The sequence below is a fragment of the Talpa occidentalis genome, unplaced genomic scaffold (genome assembly GCF_014898055.3).
Source record: "Talpa occidentalis isolate TD23 unplaced genomic scaffold, MPIMG_talOcc4v2.1 talOcc4.4, whole genome shotgun sequence".
NCBI classification, from domain to species: Eukaryota; Metazoa; Chordata; class Mammalia; order Eulipotyphla; family Talpidae; genus Talpa; species Talpa occidentalis.
Window position 1 is genome coordinate 27574943 of NW_023604295.1, and position 12613 is coordinate 27587555.

At 33.7% G+C, this 12613-nt stretch overlaps 1 protein-coding gene across 3 annotated transcripts in view; it reads right to left on the reverse strand.

Annotated features, from left to right (window-relative positions):
• Positions 1-12613, reverse strand: part of PEX5L (peroxisomal biogenesis factor 5 like) — a 223350-nt gene that overhangs the window by 85694 nt on the left and 125043 nt on the right. For 2 of the 3 annotated variants that reach the window (XM_037525151.2, XM_054700392.1), the window contains one exon: positions 7554-7658. The exons of the other annotated variant lie outside the window; for it this stretch is intronic. In XM_037525151.2, coding sequence (XP_037381048.2) covers positions 7554-7658 — 105 coding nt within the window. The remainder of the gene's footprint in view (positions 1-7553; positions 7659-12613) is intronic. 3 annotated transcript variants of the gene reach the window in all.

Sequence of the window (12613 nt, forward strand, 5' to 3'; positions counted from 1 at the left end):
ATTGCAATAGTGAGCTCATATAAAAACTATAAATGCAATAGTTACCCAAGAATCCACACATTAATGTGTATTTCTTGAAAGAATTTTCTCTTTCATTATATGTGCTTAACGTAATGAACATATCTGGTGCTGACTTAACAACAATGCCACCTCCAGGCAGTGGCATTCTCCTGGCTGTTAAATGATATCTGAGTTCTGTGCTATAAACATTTATGGACAATGAAGGTCACTATCAAATATAGTCCCACACTATACTCATAAAATTCTTGTAATAGGCTTGCACTTAATAAGCATGCATTCTGATGACTAGGTCTCTGGTTCTAGGTTTTACTGAGCTATTGGCTAAAATGTGTAAAGAACAAAGACAAAACACAATCAATAAAAATCACAACTTTAAAAGTATAAATATGTCTCTAGATGTGTGGAATAGGCCTAAATTACCTATAGTTTTGAAGACCAGGGTATTATATTTCTGTAGATACTTTTAGATGTAAATACTGAGCAACTATAGTCTCAATTTGGTAACAGAATTCTAGAAAGTAAGATCTTTGTCCACATAAATATCTAATGGAAAAGCAAAGAAAAAGTTACAATTAACTGAGAGATTTGTCCTCTTAGGTAAGTTGCTTAATCAAAGATAATAGGTTTTATGTTTTTTTATTTTCTTGTAGTTTCCTCATTCAAATCTCCTACTTATTTCCTGGAGAAAGCATCTCATCTCAGCATTCTTAGATTTTTCTCAGCGTAGGAAGAAAGGCACACCAAAGAGGAATTTGTTCAGAGAGGCCCTAGGAAACCCAGGATTAAGGCGTGGCCTCTTCAGTCTTCTCCTGACACCCTACTTCATAAGGTCTGTGTGTCTCCCCCACTTCTGTCTCCTTTCTGACCTCATTCTGAAGGGACTGAAGGGACTTCTTGATCGCCCAACTTCCATACCTGAGCTGTGCCTGTGGCTTTCTTCCTTAGGCACAAATCAAAGAAGAAATAGCAAATTGTGTTCTCAGTCAGAGATTTTCAAGCGGGAGAACAATTTAGTTGTGGGATTTGGGGTGGGGGTGAGTGGCAGGGCTCAAGGGTGAAGCAGATGAAGGCCAGATTTCAGAGAGCATGGAAAGGTAATTTAGTACCTGAAAAATTTTTGATTTTGATTGAGCTATGGAAGATGAAACAGGAGATATCATGAAGAAATCCTATAAGCTCTGAGGTCAGAGGCTATGTCTTACTCATATTTATATCCTTCACAACCTCATATAAGAGAGGCTCAGTAAATGGCAACCATGTAGGATAGTAACTTTGCAGAAACTGAAAGATATAAAAATATCTATCTCAAACAGTCCAATTTTGAACTGTGTCTGTAGTTGAATGCATTTAGAAATCATTATTTTAGCCATACTAAGTCCCAATTTATTTTTATTGGTAGAGATAAGAATAGCTTTTCCCATAACCTCCTCTTCATTTTCAAACAAGTTTATGGTTTTTCTATGGTGACTTGAGAATAAATAAATATTTTAGTTCATAAAAGAAAATTGCAAGCTGAAATGATTCCCTTAAACAGTTCCCCTAAACTTCACTTACATATCAAAATGCCATTTATTCTATTCCTTATTCACTGATAGGATATGGTGCCTTGGCTTTCTCTTAGAATTACTTTCTTCAGTTTGAAAATACTTTGTGAACCTACCTCATCTTTAATTACAGAGTGCATTGATGTTACAAAAATAATAAAAGGTGAATCAAAAGGTTTTCTTTATGAAAAAAACTTAACTGAATTGGATTGATTACATTTTGGTCCAATCAAATCATCTTAACTGACCTAAAATAGCTCACTTCATTAGTTGCTAAGACTTTGTCTCACTTTGTTAACATTTAACAACTGTTCTGTTCTCCAAGGCCTTTTTAAGGGGGACAGAGTCTCATCTTTTTCAGGATCCCAGTCTACTGACACACTGTGGGGACCATCTTCAGCACCAGGCAGCAGTGCCTTTTCTCAACACCTCCTCAGCCCCAGGCTTTCCCAGGATTATAACGTTAGTTGTATTTGCTTTCCTCCCCACTAGATTGTGATGTCCTTGGGAGCAAAGACCTCAATCCAATAAATTTTTGTATTCCCTGTAGCAGTTTAATAAATGTTGACTGATGTCATGCAGCCTAACTGAATGGAGAATTGCACAAAAGAATGATTGCATGGCTACCCTCTTTCACAGTTTGAGCAATTCACAGAGACCAGAGGTCCTCTGAAATGTTTAGCTATTTCCTGGCAGATTGCTGTTTCAAACTACAAATCTAAGTCCATCTCCCCATACCGTCACATCCTTTAAATGTTTGAAATCTAGTGGTACCTAAAGGTAGGTTTCTACTAAGAAGTCAAGAATGCAAGGAATGAATACCCAATGGATGCTGGAAAAAGGGCCTAGAGATTCCCTTGCCATCTGTCACTTGGAACAAAGATGTGGGCCAATGCACATGGGAGGCCAGTGACACGTCAAGAACTAATGCTACTCTCTCACACAGTGATTTTAATTACAGCTTCTAATGCATAGGTTTTAAGAGAAAAACTTATATGGGTAATGGACATGGAAACAAAAGGAAACAGCAGAAATACGAAGACAGGTGCAAACTTGAATGTAGGAGCTTCTTGTCCATCAGAATTGAATATACATTAACTTCTACACCTTTCTTGTAGTCATAGATTGTGAATGAAATTGCCAATCAAATACCTTCCATATACTTAGACTGGTCAGTTAATATGGTTAATATTTTTGCCATCAAAAGGCCAAACTGGTTCATTTTTTATACCAATGCTGTGTTTTATGTTGAATAAATGCAGATGCTGCCATCCAGCTCTAGTGAATGATTGTCTTCCTAACACTTTGTTTAAAAGTAAATCTGCCTTATTTCAATTTGAAGTTTGCTAATTTCAATATTAAAAAATTAAATTATTATGTGATGTAAGCTCAGGGGAATGTTTATCCAAGATGAAAGGAGAATATTTTGCTTTTAAATACGGACTATTTCTTAAGCTCCAGTGCATGTTTATATAGCTTGCTTTTGTATTAAGTCTATTTATCTTTGAACAAAATATTGCTTACATGTGTCATTAAAAATAAAGAAGTAAAGGCTTATGATAACATATGCCTAAGATTTAACTTTAAATCAAGATTCATTTTGGATCATAAAACAAGGTCTGTAAAGAATAATAACAAATTATTTCATAATTTTATAATTTAGATTGTTGATCTCAAACTGTTGATTTAGCTTAAACTAAAGTTTTTAAGCACTTTAGTACTTAAAGAAAGAATAATTGTAAAAGTTAAAACATTGAAGCTAAAAAGCTAAACATTTAATATATCAAATTTATAAAACTGATTAAAAATTTATAATAACCAACCATATCTTTTTGCATCCCTTAAAATTTGGAAAAAATTAAGGTTGTCTTGTATCTATATAAATAATGTAAACATGATTTTAGTAGATAAATCTTTGCATTTTGAAAATTATTATTTGTGACACTATTGATTGAAAGTATGTGTCATTTGTGAAGTCAGTTTTTGTTCATAATTTTCTAACTGAACTATTTGCTTATGACTTTATTAGTTCTATCCAAGTTTAGAGATTTGTGCAATACCCATCAAAATAGTGACCATATTGTGAGGGACTCATTAATATCATAACTAAATTAACTGGGTCAAAACATTGAAAAGACAACTAAATCATTCATTGTTTTGCATCCCTTATGTATTTAGTCTTTAAAAGCTTTGTCATTGTAACTATAACAGCAGACAAAATAATGTCTTACAAACCAATATGACTAATGACTCTGCCCCAGTCCCCAATGAATGGCTCTGGGTTGATTTCTATACATGGGTCCCAAATGAATCTCTTGTACAGGACAACCTTGTGATAACTTTCAACTCTCTGACTTGATCTAAATGTCAACCAACTGACTACAAATATTTTCTTGGCAGGACAGACTTACAAAATGTAAATCTAGTTATAGAGAAATGAACAGTTATTAACACTTACTATGTTTGAGTAGTACTAACACTAAGGCAGGGAAACATAATTAAGGCAATTGTTTCAAGTTAGCAAGAGAAACCCAAATGAGGCCATATTTAGAATATGGAATTGAGAATGCTTTTCTAATCAAGGATATTATACTTTCTATCTTTACAGGCACAAAAAGAAATCAATATTGAGGTATGAGGGTGAGAGTGAGTAGAAAAACAAAGGCTGAGTTTGTTAAAAAAAAAAGAAAAAAATGTCCCTAGACAAGAAGAGGTCAGGAACACCTGGTTTTAATACACTGTGCTCTATAGCAAAAATGAATGCCATGTACTTTGCATTTTAAAAATATGATACCAGGAAACGCAGTCAAATGAAAATTACTCAAGCTTCCTTATGAGAGCAAATTTTACAGAAGTCATTTCATTCTCATAAAAAGTAATACATGTTTTTTATATGATATAACCTTCTGGCATATAGTTTTCCTTTTAATCTCAAATTGGATATTGAGATTTACACGATTACTATTTAGAGCAGTGCTGTTCAATATAAATATGCATGACTCGCAATTCTGATTTTCTAGTAGCCACTCAAAAAAGGTGTAAAGAAACAGGTGAAGATAATCTGAATAATACATTTTCTTTAGTTTAATATAACCAACCAAAGTATTATCATTTGAATGTGTAATCAATATAATTTTTTTTTGATGCAATGATTTACATTAGTTTTTGGATGAAGTCTTCAAAATCTGGAGTGTATTTTATACTCATAGCACATCTAATTTGAGGTATCCACAAAGTGGCTACTGGCTACTATATTGGACAGCACAGGTCTAGAGAAACATTTTTTCTTCAAATACTTGATTCACTTATTTTTTTTCCCTTTCAAATCTTTCATCATTGCACATTTGTTTCCATACTGTTTGTTTGATTTAAATGTTAGCTTGAGACAGCATGAACTTGAGCTTTTATAAACTGCTTGGCATATTGTTCGCTAATACAAAGTTAATAACTGTGTTCACAATAAGAGCAATTCTCTGGGGTCCAGCAATTTTTGAGTTGAGGTCACCTGTCCAACTCTTGTCCTTTATTTACTTTGTTCAATGTACTATAGTGAGCTCACTGGAGTATGCTTGGCTAAATCCCTCTAAAAGTGATATAATAATTATATAGTACAAACAATGCTTGAATATAAACTATTCTACATTTACAGTCTGTTGAATGAACAGTTACTAAACAAGTTATGGACTCCGTGGTACAAGGGCTTATTCTGTACTTTATTAGTTCTGATTGTTCCAAAGACATTATTGAGAGAGTAGCAATTAACTTCAAACGTATTTGGCATCTGTGAATGAGCAGCTGGCATTGACATACCAGTGATGAAGATGAGTCGATGTAGCACTATGTCATAAGGGGCTTTACAGAAGACACTGGGACAAACATGTTTCAAGACACTAATACATTCACACAGGATAACAAGTAGAGATGTATGGTACACGGACTGGATGCTGTGGTTGCCATGAGAAGTACTCACTTTTTCAGATCATTCTGCTGCTTTTAGGCTTGTGCACGCCACTGGTGCATAGCAGGGAAGAAGCCACTTGTGTATAGTGGAAGAAGTATATCAACTAATAAAACTGCATTTGACTGAGAAATAATTGTATCACAGCTGTCACTGAATTAATTCCATAAAATTATCAAGACAACAGGTGCATTACATTTTATGAATCAGAACTCTGTTTGCTGATTCATAAACTAGCCAGTATGCAACAAGAATATGATGCATCAAAGAAAGCATTCTATAATCTTCATGCAGTAAAATTGCAACTAGTACCTCAAAAACAGTTAATGCAACATTAGACAGGGAATTAAAGGAGGAACTTGGTACACACAAATATTCTGAATAGGAGTAATCACTGCAATTTCTTTTCTAAATTAAAAAGTCAAAAATATTAATTTGCATTAAAATTTATATTTAAGACTAGGTTATAACGGCAATTTTGGACATTTGAAAGGATTACTGGATTGCACATAGCAATGGATCATTTGGGGGAACAAAACTTTTGGGGACTGGAGAGTATTCTAAATTGTGATCTCCGAAAATATAATACAACTTGCTGATTGTAAATTCAGGTGGTTCTTATCTATTGACATACATGGCTCTGCCAATAACTGAGAACTCCGACTAGTTCTCATTGCCCATAGCATTCATCTGAGGACTGAACATTTTGGATATAGCCTCTACAAAGGGCAGGAGATCAGTATAAAATGGTGGATCTTGTAACTATGTAAAATAAATAAAGAATGGTGAGCTTGGTAAATAACAGTTTTTTCCCCAACTATTGCTATATGTCATTGAGAAGAAACGCCTCTTCTTTATGGATAAAAACCTCACAATATAAAATTTATCCTTAAGTCCTGAGAATCTTTAATCACTTCTCTTATTATTCGATTTTGATGTTATATGTTGTTATAATTTTTGTTACTTACAACATAATGTTTAGAATAAAATAAAACCACACATGTTGGCAGCAGCTGGGGATGTGATATGATGATATTCTAAAATTAAGTTGTCATAATTTTGGTTTTGATGTAAATGCCTTTCACGAGGACTGTAAATGGACATTTTTCTAATTCTAGACATGTTCATATAATCGGAACTGAATCACTGCATTTACTATTGCATTACGGAAAAAAATGAAATGTTGAAGATAACAATCTAATCTAAATTATAAGATAAATGCATGTAAAAATATTTTTCATTTAAGAATTTAACTGATTTCCACAGAGTGGTGATGAGTATTATACATATTTATGTGGATTTTACAGGGTGTTTCAAAAATCCCTGAGGACATACAGCTTTCAGAGTCTCAGCGTGTCTTTGCATACAAATGCAAACTTTTTTTCTATACTTGTTATAATAAATGCCGAAAATGGCCCTCATGTGCATATAGTATAGACAATTTTTTGTTGTCAAGGTCGCTAATATAAGAGGGGTCATACATGCCATTTTCTGCATGGGAACTCAGGGACTTCTGGCTCATTCCTGTAAATTAGTTATCCACATAAATATGTATAGACATATATGTAGTATGCATAGTCACAACATAAATATATTTAACATTGAAGAAAATTTAGATATTCTACTGGTAAACTGACATATGTATACAATATAACTTGTATTTATTCATAGGAATTTGATTTTTTTGTTGTTATTTTTCAAACGTACCATTAGTTTGTGATTTCTTAAAGTAGTTAACAAGACTCCTTTATAAGGAAGCAACATGTTTTACTTGCACACACATTTTTTTAAAACTGAAGTTGAGTAATGAAAATTAATATCCATGAATAAATAACTAAATGATGGAATTTTCCTTTTTTAGCAATTTTGGTTTTCATTTTATATTATATAATTGTTTTGTTGAAATTGCTTTTGTAACAGATGGTTCCAGTTAATGTTTTCTTTTTGTTGTTTTTTTGCTAGTTAAAATCACAATGTCTGATATATTAACATATGTCAGCTTCCTACAGAAACCCTACGGGTCTGCCCACCTGTGATGTCATAGTTAGGAGGGGCTTTTCTTCAGCAGACTCCTCCCTCGGTATCTCCTTCATCACCATGGCAACAGCCTTATCTGCCGCCCTAGAGCCTTTTCCCTATAACAGTGAAATCAACAATGACTCGTGTCAGGAGAAATCTTAACTTATTATTTATTACAAGATATTCTAATGTTTAAAGAGCAGTCCAACATAAATGAAGAGGTAGGTAGGCTGTTGCAAGTGAATCTTGAGGCTTTTGGCTGAGGAGAAAACACACAAAATCTGAAAATAGATCAATGTGAACTTTTAGCTACTTTTTCACCTTTACATCTGACATATTATATTTAATTTTAACATAGTATTTTATATGTATCATATATTTTAAGGCAATTTACATGACAACATAAATTTTAAAGTATGGATTTAAAAACACTGGATTGCTATCTTCATTTATGAATTATCACTCTAGAATCTCTAAATGCTTTGAATGACAGTGAGGATTCTGGGGCAGTGAGCAGGATCAGAGTCTCCCACAGAGGGCTTTTGTTGGTTGGTCACTGACTTCTGTCATTTTTGAGTGGATTGGGACAAAAAACAAGAGAAATTGTCATAAAATCTCAAAATTTTTTTCAGTGGCCTAACCTCACAGGAATTCACCAACTTGTTTATTATTTTGTGGAGATATTGTAACCTTGATGAAAAAAATTTGCATCTCCCAATGTTTGAGGCCAAAGAATCTTAATAGAGTTTTAGAAATGTCTTTTAGTAAATCCAGATGTAAATGAAGGATGATTAATAACTGAAGCACTGAAATATATGCAGCTAGCCTTACATTTTTGGTTGCATACAATCAGAATTATGGGCTGTAAGGGGTATGCTCGCTTTCTGACTTTTTGATTTACCAAACTTTTATCGTTTTCGAGAGTAGAGAATGACATAATGGACAAAACAAAACAAAAAATTGTCACCTACCCAACCCAATTGGAAACATCTCATACTATGTAAAAATTAAACAATCTTAAACACTTAAAAAAGAAAACAGCCTTCCATTTTCTCAGATCTTTGGGCAGAATCTCCCTGGAGGAAGTAATTTTATACTAAGGGCACACATGAATATCTGTGTTGCAAATCTACCTAAAATACAAATACAGGACACAGAGATATAACAGTTAAAGAAATAAAAATGGACATATGGGGGTCCACTGTCTGAAAAGGAATTAAGAGCTAAGGTCAATATTAACTCCAGAGGATAATAAAAATGATAGTTTCTATGCAACAAAAAAGGATAGAATTATATTATTATCTTAGGTGTACATAGGGTTTTAAGTATTTGGAATGTAGGTTTACTCTAGGAAGCAAAACATTGTCGATTATCTCAGCTACTGCCTTTCTATAATGTAACAAGTGGCATTGTTTATTTATGACAACCAAGAAAAAATTTTTTAAAATAGTTTTTAGATTTTAAAATGTATTTCTTTACAATAATGAAAGTTTGTTTCCTTGGTTTGTTTTGACTTAAGAATTAGCATTAATGAAGACAATGTGTTATTTCCAAGATGGCATATCAACTACTAGAGATTTGACTCATCAATTGTAACAGTTGTAGTGTTCATATGTGTTCTGGAAAGATTATATCGCCACAATCCTTAAAGTAACTGACTTCTGGAAGAATAAAGTGAAACAATGATTTGCTGCATAACAAATTGGGGTGTATAATGATCCCAGGTTTTTTTCTTTAATGAAGCAATGTGAACTTCCTAAATTAGAGATGATGCAATTCTGAATTCTAGAAAAATATTTATTATGACTCTATTAAACTATTTAACTTTTTCAAAATATAAAAATTATTTGGATGAAACATCACATAGTATAAACTTACTATACCTTTATAAGCTACACTCATTTACAGACTAAATATGGTTTAACAAATAAATACCTTTGCAGTTTGCGTTTTTCAAAAGAGCAAAATAGTTTGTGAAGAATTCTTTCCATGCTCCAAGAAGTTCCAATAATATAGCAATAAACAAAGTGGCATGCTTATATTTAAATTCCTAACATATTTAAAAGAACAAATCTAATGTTACAAGGTATAATTAAAAAAAAAAACAATTCACTCTTTTCTTGGGCTAAGAAAAAAAATGTCAATTGATAAGCATCTCAAAAAAATTTCAAGTGAATATTTCAAAATACCATTTATTTGAAATGCTACCAATCCATAAACTACAGATAGATATTTTTCACATGTGCAACTAGAGTAGCTAGAAATTAGCAACGGACATGCCATTTCACTAAAACAAAAATAAAAACAAAACAAAAATTAGTCCTTTCATGCTGAACTCTAGAATAAAGCAGTGATCAGCTAGAAAGGATGTATAATAAACACATGCGGTGCTTTTTATTTCTTGCAGAAAAACCCACCAAAGCCAGGGTCAGGTCACTTTTTTGAAGACAGTGCCACTTTTTCTTCAAGGTTACACCTACTACCTGAAAAGAGTCATGATACCCGTGTTAGTGCCTGCTAGCAACTTTTTCTTTATAGCCTTTTGGCTTTCGAGATATTACCCCATGAACCTCGCTGTTTTACAAGTTTGGTACAGTCTGAGAACATAACAGGAAGGTCTGCCACAATAATAGCTCCACGGCTGCAGAGAATGTCTAAAATCACTGCCAGATCAAGCAAAGACACTCATATATCAAAACACGCTTTCCACCAGATCGGATAGCCACCTCCACCTGCTATCTTCAAATCAAGCTGTGTTATTTCTGACTACTCCATTTATCTTGTGGCATAATGCTTCTAGAATTCAGAATCTGGTTGGTAATTGATTTGGCAATTCATGAAAGATACAATTTTGCTTATCAGCAACTCTGCAGGGCTGATAATAACACAACTGTGCAGATTTTTGCCTTTTTTGCAGTTAGTGGTTTAAAACATTGTAAGAAATACACACCCAATAATTATCCAGAATTCAAGCTCAATTTTTCAAATGTAAGCATACTGAAGGGTCAGTCTTATTCTATTATTTGAAGCATGAAGAAGTTAGCAAAAATGAAGTGATACTAAGTATACACTCAAGCATATAAGTGGATTTAGATTACATTGAGTTTTGTATTTCCATGTCATGCTTATCACATCCTGACATCCTCCAGCAATTATTTCAGTTTATTTCTTTTTAAACCATACTTCAGAATCACTTTCCCCCTCTTCATTGTTAAGTTTCTTAAGATATATTTGACTGTTTGGAAAGCAAAATCTACATAAGGGGAAATTTCTATTTTTCTTGGTGCTTTGCTGTAGAAAATTCTTTGATATTTCCCTTTGTTTATCACTTAGATCATGAGGGAAACCTGGGAGTATGGCAAATGATATTATTTATTAAAAAAACCAATTTCAACCTACTACTCTTTTATTTTTTTTTAATTATAGAAAATAAGAAACAGAGGACCAAGTATCGCAGTCCCACGATTTGCTCAGGCTGGATACATGCCTGTGAGGTTACCCCATGTCTTCAGCTGAGGAGGGGCTGACTCCACATTTTCTTTCACAGGAAAAGTAACTAAATTATAAAAGAAGCTGCTATGTTTGGGGGACGCCAGGTGTTTTACTAGACCTCATGAGAGCTCTACTGGGTAGATATTATTTTTGCTAAATTGTTGGGGGCATTGAGACTCAGAAAGGATGTGCTTTGGCCAAGCCCTTGCTTATATGGTAAAGCCAACGTGGAAACCCACCCCATCAGCCAGACTGTCCTGCACTCTGCTTGTGTTCTTTCTCTCCCTTTACCACTTCAACTGGCCTCGTGAAGCTGGGGCTTTCCCAAGCTGCCCCCACTTACTGCCTCACTGATAGCATAAAAGCAGTTATGCTGCTCCAAGCATGCAGCAACCCTCAGCAAAATCACACAGTCTGGATGTAAGCAAACATTATATCTCCTTCAGTCTGCAATGGCCAGTAAGAATTAACCACCTATAATTTCGCTTATAAGCATATTTCTAACAAAATGTTTTTGTTTCTTCTGTCTTCTGGAAAACGAACACAAACATTTCATGTAGGGCCTCCCTGGTGGCTCACGCAGTTGAGCACAGTGCTGTGAAGCTGTCCACAGCCTCTGCAGTTCCGGTTAGATCCCCGCGGAGATATCCACATGGCGGGGCAGACCTCTCCTATCTCGCCCTCTGCTGCCCTCAGCAGTGTATTTCGGTCGGTCTGCCTGTTCTGTTCCCTGCTCTGTCTCAGGTGAATCCTCTCACCCTCCTGCACATCTGGCCTGTACCCTGGTTCTTGTATAAAAATAAAAATAAATCTTAAAAAAAAATTCATGTATACTTACTTTTTCAGCCTGCATGTACTACCAGATTTATAAACTTTAGCATCTCTTTGATTTTTATTCAATGCTAACTCAATGATACTGATCGCCATCTTTACTAGGACTCTCCTGAGATCTATTTTGGGTGCATCAAATATTTAAAGTATGTAATTTCACATTTAAACTGTTCACTCATAAGCAATTTTCTAGTTGTAGGTTCTATTACTTTTACTTTAGATTCGTATTTAAAATTGTTCTTTTATTCTTTATCAATTATAATCCAAAGTCTATTTATCAGACATGTTAAACAAAAAAAAAAATGAAGATATATTAAATTAAGGGAAAAGAAAAAGACTGCAATAGTAGATATAGCTGCAAATTATAAATTGTCAAATATGTGAATTAAAAATTATCACTCCTTTATAATGATTATAAACAACTATATGTGCTATTGCCAAGGTTGAAAAAGAACAGAAATAAGAAAATAAAAATAACAGTTCTGACATTTTCATATATTTCCCCTCAAATTTTATATTTACACTATTGGAGATTAAACAGTTTTTTTAGGAGGAATTAAAAAAATACTGAATTTTGCTGTATAATGTATATAGGTAGGATGAATGCTTTAAGGATAGACAAATTGCCATGAGACTTATGAATGCGAAGGTATTGAACATATTTCTTTGCATATACATACATATAAACAAGTACCTGCAATCTATATCATTTAGGCAAGGTTTGAAATGAAATGATACTCAGTTTCAC